Source organism: Gambusia affinis, linkage group LG18 (genome assembly GCF_019740435.1).
Source record: "Gambusia affinis linkage group LG18, SWU_Gaff_1.0, whole genome shotgun sequence".
Lineage (NCBI taxonomy): Eukaryota > Metazoa > Chordata > Actinopteri > Cyprinodontiformes > Poeciliidae > Gambusia > Gambusia affinis.
Window position 1 is genome coordinate 2022623 of NC_057885.1, and position 11956 is coordinate 2034578.

The 11956-nt window shown below is 39.0% G+C and overlaps 2 protein-coding genes across 6 annotated transcripts in view; one reads left to right on the plus strand and one right to left on the minus strand.

Moving 5' to 3' along the window:
* The window catches only part of frem1a (Fras1 related extracellular matrix 1a), a 54108-nt gene extending 50338 nt beyond the window's left edge, over window positions 1-3770 (minus strand). The window contains exons 1-2 of one of the 5 annotated variants that reach the window (XM_044097306.1): window positions 3703-3770; window positions 3534-3574 (exon numbers count right to left, since the gene is read on the minus strand). The gene's annotated coding sequence lies outside the window, so the exon portion shown is untranslated. The remainder of the gene's footprint in view (window positions 1-3533; window positions 3575-3702) is intronic. The other 4 variants (XM_044097304.1, XM_044097303.1, XM_044097307.1 and 1 more) reach the window with 4 other exon arrangements.
* Window positions 3771-10361: 6591 nt separating this feature from the next.
* LOC122820324 lies at window positions 10362-11464 on the plus strand. Its single transcript, XM_044097654.1, has 2 exons — window positions 10362-10566; window positions 10718-11464. Exons 1-2 carry the CDS (start codon window positions 10419-10421, stop codon window positions 11131-11133), a joined length of 564 nt encoding a protein of 187 aa, XP_043953589.1. The 5' UTR covers window positions 10362-10418; the 3' UTR covers window positions 11134-11464.
* Window positions 11465-11956: the final 492 nt, after the last annotated feature.

Below are 11956 nucleotides of genomic sequence, written 5' to 3' on the forward strand. Positions count from 1 at the left end.
TTGGATTCTATTGTTGCCCCTATCCAAATGCCTCTGTGTTTTTCCTTCATATTTTGTGGTAATAATAACAATAATAAATTGTTGTAAAATAGCCAAATGCAAAAAAAATCACTTGATAGGAGCACTGTCTTTACATGCCGAATCATTATTAATCATCTGAAAATTGACCTTCTAACATCATATATAAGACTAGTTCAAGACAAGGGATATAGCTTGTTTTTCTCAGACAAAAGTCATTTGAAAGGAGTTTTGAGGCATGTTCTGCATCTCTATTAGAAAACTCTGTTCCCTGCAGAGCCTGGAAATATGTACATGAACAAGATGTGGCCTCACTCTGAGGCTAAGCACTCGTCCATGTAATGACATGATGTTTTGCTGGTGACCTCTGACATTCATGTGAATGTGACTGTGTAGTCAGCAGGGGGCAAATGTCCTACAAAAACATCCAGAACACTTTATTTTTTTACATGGTGTGCATAAGACTGGCATGACACTCATAATCATGAAGGAATCTTCATGAATATCTATGATAGTTGTCATGAAGTGTCATTCGAAATAATAATGACACTTTTAATACAAAGTTGCTTTAAAGGTTGGATTAAAAGTCCCAACTTTGAATTTAAGTGTCATTATTTACAAAATCATGCAAAGTTGGCACTTTTAATGGACTTTCAATGCAATTTCTAGAGCAACTTTGCATTAAAATTTTCATTACTTAATGAATGACACTTCATGACAACATTCATACACATTCATAAAGACTCATTCATGTCCACAACAGATGTTATGTCATGTTTGACAGTGTCATGTCAGTGTCATGCACACCCTGTCAAATAAAGTGTTACCAAAACATCAGTAATGACTTTATGGGGCTTTTATTGGAAATGATTTTATTGTAAAATGTTTTAATATAATGAGCGTCTAATTTCTGTTAATATTATCATAATCATTCTATTCTTTTATTTCTTGTTTCTCCTTTTCCTCGTGGCATAGAAAGGGTTCCATTGCATCACTTTTACTCTGATGAAGTTTACTGAGCTGCCTAACTCGAACAGGCTTCAGATTTCATTCTTCTGCATTCTTTTAACACTTTAACAGAACACCTTCCTGAACCTCCCACCCACAGAAAGCAGCCTGTAATCAGCCTCGGAGCTGAGAAACATGTTGCAGCCTGTTCCCTCAGACATTGCTTATGTTTTAGGAGTTGAAAAGATCTTGTTTAAAAGTGCCAAGATGGGGTTTCAGTATTATTCATCTGACCTCAGCAAAATATCAGCACTACCGGATTTCTTCACCCCTGCGAATTGTGTTGTGATTTAATCCATTTGATTCTGCAGGTGCAGCATCTGGTTTGACCTGAGAATACCTTAAAAAAATTCACACCCATGAAATATTTCACATTTTGGCTGCAAAGGACCTGAGTGGGGTAGAGGTTTACCTTCCAGCATGACAAACACCCTGAGCCATACAGCCAGTCTATGTATTCAGTCCTGAGACTGAACTAGTTTAGTCTGAGGATGTGCAAAACTGGTAGAGACTAACCCCAAAAGAACTGCACAGTGAGGTTAGTTAGCATCTACGCAAATGACGCAGAGGAACAAAATGGAAACATTTCTTACATTTCAATTCAAAATTAGAATTTCCGTTTTACAAATATGCAGCGTTCTATCACATAAAATCTTCATAGAATAAATTTGTGGCTGCAACAAGAAGAATGTCAGAAATAGTGTTATAATTAAACCACAAACAATCCAATTTTTTATTGTCTCCCAGAATAAATTCTTATTTATGATGAGAAGAGATGAGATTGCAGCAAAGCCAGCTCCATAATGAGAAATGATGTGGTCTGGTGGAGGAACGTAACAAGTTGGGACAGAGCCCTGACTCTAAAAACAGCCAGCACCTTAAAGAAGAACTGGAGCCTTGACCAAGAGCCAGAGGTTACCAGTCAACATCAGTGCTTTCTTTCAGATATGCCATGAAATGACAACCAGCACCAAAGTGGAAAAAAGTTCACATCTGAGCAAATAGCTCCCTCATTCTTTCACTGATACATTAAATGACTGTGTACAGTGTTCATATCACCTCACTGTGGAAAAATGCAAAGTGTTCTTTGATCTCTCAGTAAAGATCTGCATGGCCCAGTGACTGATGACTATCCCATTAGGAAGGCCTCAGATAGAGGAAAGAGTTCTTAGAAAGGTCCTAATGTTAACCAATGCATTAACAAGACTTAAGCCCATCCATTTCCTGTCAAGTTGGACAATGAGTCTTTTCATGTAAAGACAAGTAAAAACAAGTGAAAACCAGGCCCTCATCAAAAAGGCTTGGACAGTTATTCCCCTACTGGCCTGTCAATAAGCGGAATGTTCAGTGTCTGTTGAGTGTTAACTTGGTCTAACAGCAGATACTGCTTTAAACCCATAGCAGAACAAAGTGCTCTCCCTAATCCAAACCCAAACCAAACATTGATCTTAATCCAATGGAGCAGCAGTTTGCTCTAATCGACTTAAAAAGGGTCATTACAAAGGGTTTCACAATTTATTTTCTGCCGGTTTTGAAAAATGTCCTGATGTGTCCCATTTGTTACGTCTTAACAAGTGAGACACAAATGTAATGACTCCTGAAGATGAACTTGGATAGGCTGAGAATTCTAGCAAATCCAGGTCTCAAAATCCTATATGGCTTCCATTCACATTAGCCTGGTGAAAATCAGCTGATTGTTCTACGCTTCACTTCATCCAGAAGTTCTCGGATATTGAGGAACAATTTCAGCTGGAAGCGCTGACACTGTTGAAGTTTGAAACAGTTGGATCTGATTCTTGCCAATCACTAATGTTTGGTCGTGACATATATGTAATGCACTAACCATTAGAACAACCTTGTGGGAATAGGGTCAGAACATCTTTACCAGCAATAAAATGTCTTAAACGTTCCTCTTGCTCTGACTTTAATTGCTCAGTATTTGGAAATGAGGGTAGCTCTGGACATAAACATCCTGCAGAAATAGCAGGAATTAGGTGCTGACATATGACAAGCATTAAAAATGTTTTAAATAAAATACATCTATGTTTACCACATATCATATATTAGAAAGTACAGGCATATTTGAACAGTTAGCTAGCATCTATGCTTCTACTCAGTCTACTGTAACCACAGTTACTTTTGGAATGTGTCATGCAACAAACAGCTCTACTTCACAGCTGGGTACGCATCTAGTCACTGCATCTTTTAATTTCAGTAATGACAGGGTCCTCAGAGTTCTGCACAGTTCTTAGAAAAACAGTTGGTGGGGAGAAGGAAAGCATTCTGCTGAAAACACAAGCTAGTGTTTGGCTGTCGTCCAGCAGCATGGAGCCTAGTGTGCAACAAAGAGACTGAAAAGGCTTCCAGATATTCCTACATTCCCACAACAAGAGCACAGTGGGTCTGGTGTTCCCAGAGGTTCTTTGGAAAGCTTTAAAATGCTTACTTCTTTGAATGCACCACAAGTGGTGGTATAGTGTCCAATAATTAAAAGCAAAAATGATTACCATTGTGCATCTGGGCACCTTCATCATTCCTTCACAGGAACCTAGGCGTAAATGCATATTTTTAAACAGCAGATTTAGTGATGAAGAACATCTAGTCCCATATACTAAAACCAAATGAACAAAAAAAGCATCCAGTGCAATGTTCTGAGACATGCAAACATGTACTTACCTGAACATCTGATCCTTTCTCCACTACCTGCTTCTTGCCGTGTGTTTTTAACTGCAACTGTTTCAGTAACTCCACCTCTAAGAGAGTAAGATGACTAAAGAGGGGAGGGACAGGAAAAGCAATGGATTGTTTGTCTTGTTGCTGCTGTGGGACCAGTCATTGAAGAGGAAAAACTCAAAAATAAGCAACAGACTGAGATTAAAGTAATGTCTAAAGCATCTGTTGCTTTGTTATTACTGAACACAAGTGGATACAAATAAGAGGCTTGAACCATGTACCAATTTAACACTCGAACAGAGACAATGACCTTGCAAAGATTGCATGCTTTCTGCATGCGTTTTACTGTTGCAAACAGAAAAGGCTTACAAAAGAAACAAATGCTTCTTTATCATTTTCTCATCTTGTGTCCACATTCTGTCCCATTTCAAACCCAAAGTTCAGCTTATTTTATTGTGATTGGTAACAGTCCTACACAAAATTTAAAAACTTTGTGTGGAGGTTTAAATATTTTAAAAAGAGACCTGAAAAATGTTGCATTTTCTCCCTTTACCATGGTTTCTCTAAATAAAATAGAATGAAAATCTGCCTTCAGAAGTCACCTACCTCGTAAATAATTGAATCTAAATGCAACTGCTCTGTGGAGGCTTCAGAAGAAGAGAACATAGGCAGATGTGTCTCCAGACCACAAACCACTGACTCTCTTTCCAGCCACAGTAGCAGCGCAGAGAAGGACTAAAATTCACAAAGCTAAAATATATAGATGGGGCACACCAGTTTTTATTCCATTTTAAATCTTTTTTTTTTTTTAGCTATTTATTTATTCATAGCTATTCCACAAAATTGTGGAGAAAAAAATAAGATCATATATATCATTTTGTACGCAGCGCACGTCTGAGTCTGTGGGGGTCAAAGGGCACGCCAAAGCTTAAATCTTATTGGTCAGTTTGCTTTTCTTTATTTGGCGGCGTGGCGCTTTTACTGTAAAATAAAAATGAATGAGCAGAGTTTGAACCTCTCGTAGTTCTAAGAGCGGTTTGGATCCCGGCGGAGCTTTTTGCCGTGTCGGTTCTGGTGGGTCGCGGGTTTATGAGCTTCTTTGATGTTTCCTGAACTGGAGAGCTGATGGGTCACCTGTTAACTGACATCTGCCGCTCTTCCTGAGCATCGCGCTAAGAATGGGGGTTAATCGATTTAATCTAGTCGAAATGTTCCCCAATTAATCAAACATTGTTGCTTCACCTTCTGCTCCTTTGGACTTCTGACACCACCGGAATCAAAATCCTCCTCTTCCCGTGGATCTCACGGGTCGGCTTCGCTTCCATGTCTTTATAATTTACCATCGTTTGTGTAAAAAAAAAAAAAGAAAAAAGAAAAAAAGTGTGCGCTGTTTAGTGGTTTAGGTTTGTGCGGCTTTTGTGCACGCGCACATGATGGAGAGGTGGTTGTGCTATTGCAGGTCAGGTGCAGTGACAGTTTTGTACCTTCCGATCTTTCTGACATTTTTTTCCGACATCTGCTGGTGTCAGCCAACAGGTCACCCGTCAGCTTTTAAGTTCCCGAAACTACAAAAAATAAAAATAAATAAATAAATAAACCGGCGACCCGCCAGAACCGCGCACTGTAAAAAGCTCTGGCTTAGAACAACGGGAGGTTCCAACTCCATTCATCATTTGTAGCTTACAGAAAGAGCAAACTGACCAATATGATTTAGGCTTTGGCATGCACTCTGCCCCCAGAGTCTCACAATGATGTGCGCTACATGTTTTGGCTCAAAATCTTTTTCTTCTCTCCACAATTTTGTTAATAGTAAAGAGGCTTGGATAATAAAAAAATATAATAACTTTCTCTTTTTTATTTAAAGGAAACTGTACAGCTGCAGCTGCAACAATCCATACTGTCAGTCACTTGTGGTCAATTTAGAATCAGACAGAAAAGCTCCAAAAGGGAATCAAACTTAAAACTCTGAAGTAAGAACTTCTGATCACATAATAGCAATTAACCATAGCTGCCATGGTAAATCATTATTGATAACTATTGTGAGTAGTCCCTAACATTAATATGATCAGGGAGCATGTAATCATATATACATATACTATTGTTATAAAGTCTGAGCCAAGAAAATTTATGTCTGTATCAAATAAGTAGCCCTTCGTGTTGCTCTGTACCCGTGAAGTAGCTCCCAGTCTCAAAAAGGTTGGTGACCTCTGGTCTAGGTGTTGCAGTTTTAGAGCTAGAGCAGTTCTAGTGCGACCAAGCTGCACCTCCATCCATCTTCTGTTCACCCTTGTCCCTAATGGGGTTGGGAGGGTTGCTGGTGCCCATCTCCAGCTACATTCCGGGCGACAGGCAGGGTCACCCTGGACAGGTCGCCAGTCTGTCGCAGGGCAAGAATTTACTTTCAAATGTTCAGTATGGGGATTGAACCCATGACCTTGGTGTTATTAGCACCACGATCTGACCAGCTGAGCTAACCAGCCTTTCAAAGAGGACGTATTTGTCACAAAGAGGTGGAGGAGAGTGCAGTATCTTATTGAACCATTCTGCAGTTGCTGGAAAAGGGAATATTTGTTGAACATTTCCATGAGACATAATCTCAAGAAAGAGGACACTGTGTCAAGAAAATCCGAGATCATCCCACTTCCCCATGCTGGAGATTTTAGTTTAACAGTAAAAATAAATAAAGTTATCTTTAAAATTAATTACTCAAGTAAAATCTAGACCCAACATTAGACTTAAATGTCAATAAAATCAATTTGGTTGTGTGTGTTGTTTCTGTCTCCTGCAAACTTTGCTTTAATTCTACTTTTTTCTATTTAATCATAAGAAATCATAGTCAAGACAGAGAGAGTCATGAAACAGGAAAAGCAGTTTCCTGGAAAAAGAGGAAGTAAGTTTCCAGCCTGCAGATTTATAAAAATAGTTCAGACTATTACTTAGCATGAAAAGTTTTAAAGAAAGAAATCTAAATATTGTGAGTAATTGGATAAGATTCAAAGTAAAATACTTATATTAATATTGGTTTACTTGTAATAATACTTACACTTACACTTACATTAGTGGGAACTCTTACAGGTAAAACAAGTAACTGTAACTTTGATATCAAATAATAAGAATCATGAATCATTCTTGGTTTCTTTACAGAAAACATTTGTAATAACTCACATTAAGATTATAATAAGAGTAACTGATAAATTATGGTTATCATAACATTATAAATGAATGATAAATCAGAGAAGTAAAAGAAGTTATAAATGTGATTTTTACTCTGAACTTGAAATGGTGTCAAAGGTGTAACTGCAATTAAAGATCACTGATGTGTTGGAGGTAGATTGTAGGTGAAAGGTTAAGGGAGAAAGAGGAACTAACAGGAGAGCAGAGATGGTCAACACCTTATTTGGAAACAGGTTGTTGAGCAAAAGTGGGGTGTGGGTGCGACTTTAGCAACTCTCGGTGCGAAGATGTGAGTTTGGAGGATGCAGTTGCTCCTTTTCTCGGAAAAGGAGTCGTGTCCTACGTGCCTGGGTCAAAGTGACCCAGGTCACAAGTGTCACAGGTGCATTATTTCGCAACCTTCAACAGTAACCAGGGCGAAGGCCTGAGCTAAGAGTTGGGGCCTGGTTACGCAGTCATGAGGATGTGCTTACAGATGTTCTTTTTCTATAAAAATGCCTAGGAGACTGCTACAGCTTTGTGTGTTGATTAATAGTGATTGCTTAATGTGTAATCTCTGTATTTTAGTATGTTTTCTGTAACGATGAACCAAAATCAAATAATCTAATGTAATGAATTGATGTTTTATATAAAACAAACTTTATTGATTAAAGTTAATTATATGGATAAGAGTATAGAATCAAAGAAAGAGAAGGAAGGCTGAGGTGGGTGCAAACTGCAAATGTCAGAACATGAGAGTGGGTTTAGTTGTGCAACTGCCAGGTCACAAGTATGCCTGCCACTTGAGAAAGTTTCCAATAGTCGCAGGTGTCAAAAGCACGTTATCTCGCAACAGGGTCAATATGACCCAAGTCACGAATGTCACCAGAGTGGTGTGCAATCTCCCACAACGGTTAGGGGCCTGAGTGTAGAGGCGGGCAAACGCAAGCAGCACCCCTGCTCTCTCTCTCTCTATCTGGGGTACATGCCCACAAGTGCAGAAACGTATAAAAATGTGAGACCGAGGTGATACGATGTTCTTCGTCGCCGGCGCTGAGACTCTACACAAGTGTGGTAAGAAGACCAGCAGAGGACTACACCCTGGAACCAAGAAAAGCGCCTCACAAGGAGGACAACGGAGCTCCTCACGCCGGACCAAAGGGCGAGATCCACCGACCCACTGCCTTGGTTCCTCATTGGATTTCCACACTCTGCACTCAACTCCACGATCTCAAAATACATCGCAACGGACTTGGGGAACTGAACAAAAGTCACAGGATCGACTAAGGGCTGTTCGGCTGGATGAAGCAGACAGTTCATTTTGTTTCGGTTCCAAAGAGGATTTATGATTCAAAGTCAAAGACTCTGACCAAGGACTACAAGGACTCCTGTTGCCAAGATCCGATACCATCGATGGGTATGAGTTGTGCCACACCCCAAAGCCTTATTTGATAGATAGATGACAGTGTAGGGAGGTTGTTAGGTAAAGGTTGAATTGATCTAAACTATATTGATTTTCTTTGTATGGTAGTCTCAAGTAAATTCTGTATGCCTGTCATTTTCCCTGCTAAAGCTTGCTTAATAAATTCATATATTTTAAAAATTCTGATTAGGTTGTGGACATTGAAATTAATTGAGTCATTTGAATTAAAGTGCTTCTATTTATAGTAAAATCAGTATTCATGATTCTAGTAATGTGGTGGCTTCAGACTTTCCTTTGGTGAGAGAAAAATAATGACCCTGTGATTATCTTAGTCTTAGTCACTAAAAATTATCTAGCCGTTACCAAGTGCACGTTACAATTTTAGAAAGGGAACTACCGTTAACAGAAGTGGTTATTGGAACTATGCGGCTGTGAGGGCTACTCGGTTGATTGTTCCTTAACTGGGAAGGGTCATAACTTCTGGATAAGGAGGTAGTCAGAGCTAGACGAATCCCTTTCGCCACCAGTTTAAATAGATTATCTCTTATAGATCTTGTTCAGGGTAAGACCCAGGTCTTAGAGATTCTCCGGACCTGTTAGACAGAGAACTGGTTCAGTAGTCAGCCCGAGGAGTTGTGAGGAGAGGGCGGGGCTGGCTATTGCGCAGTAACAAACAACTGTCATTCCAAGAAATCAGTGGCAACTTGGACGAGTAGTTGAAACTGTTCAAGGCAGTGATGGATTGGTCTGTCGAGTCAAAGTTCAAGTCGGAAAGTGAAAGTCAATTTTCTCTTCTAAGCCCTCAGTTATTGAGGGGCCAATCCAGAAATTGGTTCTTCTTTTGGAAATTTAATGAGAACAGATGAACAGTTGATTTATTCCATGATAGTTTTATGCAAACATATTCATTTAGTAGAGTCAAGAAATCCTGTTCAATTAATTTACCCTTTATGTATTACTTTGTTCAATGATTGTGACAGGATTTGGTGGGAGTGTAAATAGCTACTAAATGATAAAATTCTCCTTCTTGTTCATTGGTCCAGCAGTGACACCTCGTGGTTAATTTATGCTTTTATTTTGAAGAACGGTATATTTCTTTGTGTTTTGTGATATGCACTTCCTATTCTTACTAAGCACGATGAGACAGTGTTAGATCCTGAAGGAACCCGAATGAAATCTTTAAAATAGCGCCCTTGGAAAGCAGAATGAGGTATAAATATGCGCAATTGTGATTTGTGATAAGAAATGTTATTTGTTTATTTAAGAAGGAGTAGAACGTCATTGGTTTATTGTTTAAAAACGAAACTGTATGGTGACAAGTTAAGGAGACAATGTATTCTTTTTTTGTTTGTGTGAACATTAATATCTTAATTTTATACAAGAGTTAAGCATGTACAACAGTTCTGAATCCTTTTATTTCATGCTACAGTTTTCATGGCGTCTATGACAAGAAAAGTCAAGATTAAACTGCACTTGTTTGGAACTCCCTGGTCTGGCTGTTTATTCCAAGTGGCCGCTACAATAACAGGAACTCAAAAGTTCTTGTTATGAAGTTCTGACATCCCTCAGACTTTCTCTCAGTAATCAAGTTAAACTATTAGATTTGTATCTGTGGCAATTTGATTTATTGTTTATTGTTTATTCTCTTCCTTGATTTTTGTGTTTTAGTATCCCAACCCCTAACTTGAAAACAAAAACTTGTTGTTGCTATGGCAGGGAGCATTGGTACATAATAGTATTTAATTGTATTTGTGCAGAGTGCCTAGAGATTCAGATGAGCACATCTGAATCTCTAGGCACTCTGCACAGGAACACAGGGAGAGTGTTTGTCAAGGAGGAATAACATTCCTCTGCTTCAGCAGTGGACTGATGCAGAAAGTCACGACGGCCCCTGTGGTTCCTGCTTGACTGTTAGAGCTCAGACGTGTAAACTGGTCTGCCAGAGTGGAGGCTATCAGAAGTCTAACTCTAGCTGAAACGTTCTATCATACCAGACGGGTTGAAAAATAATTTTGGCTCAAAATGGTCAGAGGAGTGCATTTTGGGGGTTTTCATGCAAGCCTGATCTTTTTGATGTTCTTTGCTGAAGGAGCAACGCAGGAATGCAGAGGTGACTCAAGGGCTCAGCAAAGCTATCTTAGAAATGCTGCATATCAAGAAAGTGTCAGCGAGTCATCAGACCAAACCTCATCCTTACATGAATAGGATCTATCAACATCTGGAGTCACTGGAAGCTCAAGACTTTGGAAGATCAGATGGAATTCTAGTGCAGAGTTTTCGAAGTGTTGATGGTAAGAAAGATGCTTTTTGTAGGAAAACATTTTAATACCATTATCATGTAATAAGGTCAAAGTTGTGGAACTGTACCTCCACAAATAGCTTTGCCTGTGTAGGTGTTTGAGACAAAGAATAATGCAGTATTTTACTGTTTGGATCACCCAGGGCCCCATCATGCTCCACAAGGATGGATCTGGTTCAACATCAGCAGCCTGAACCTCTCCATGCTGGGTGCAGAGTTGGTCCTTTACAGGAAGACCCTCCATTCATGCCCTCTCAGTGTAACTGTGACCCTGTACAGCATCATTACATCACAGCACAATCTGAATGAAATTCCTGCTTTGGAGGAGAGGCAGCTGATGCTGGACCAGCGGCCCTCTTCTGGGTACGATGTTTTCAATGTGTCTGCTGTTTTGGCTATGCAGCATCTGGAAGTGGTGGGCTTCCAGCTGAGGTATACAGATGAGAGTGGGAGTTTGGTCCTCCATGAGGCGCTGACACAGAGTCTGTACTGTTTGAGCAGAGGTGCTCTGCAGGAACCCTTACTGGTGCTTTACGAAGCACGGCCTCTTCAGTTCTAATGACATCACCTTGACCACAGAAAATTCAAGGAAAAACTATACAGTTTATTTCCTCTTGTATCTGATGGCAAAAATTCCTAAACATTATATTTTATTTTGAATGAGTCAATATGCATTCAGCTGACAACATTCAGATAGAGCAGAATTTTGAAGTGAAGCTCCTTCAAGGTTGTAAGCAGTTAATTTTTTTAGTATGAATCCAGACTAGCTAGTCGTGAAGCTAAAGGCTAATCTGAGAGGGATGAAGACCAAGGCATTCTTCAGTCTGAATACATTAGCTCTTTTAGCCATCTTTAAACCATTGTCAGTGTTTGTGTTCTCCCTACATGTAACCTCCTTTGTCTTTGACACTGTATAATAAATCAAAGATGCTCATCTTAAGTTAGGAGTCTCTATTTCCTTTCATCAGTTGAGCTATTTTTTAAATTTTTTATTAATATTTTATTCATTCAGAGTTATTAATATTTCATTCATTCAGAGTTCATAGGGGATATGTACAGAGGGGTGACACTGTTCAGATTTTCATTTGCAAAAGAACTGAAATTTCAATTTCTAAATCAGACAAAAAGTCAAAAGGGTGATGATTACTCGCAACTCTATCTATCTATCTATCTATCTATCTATCTATCTATCTATCTATCTATCTATCTATCTATCTATCTATCTATCTATCTATCTATCTATCTATCTATCTATCTATCTATCTATCTATCTATCTATCTATCTATCATCTATCTATCTATCTATCTATCTATCTATCTATCTATCTATCTATCTATCTATCTATCTATCTATCTATCTATCTATCTATCTATCTATCTAT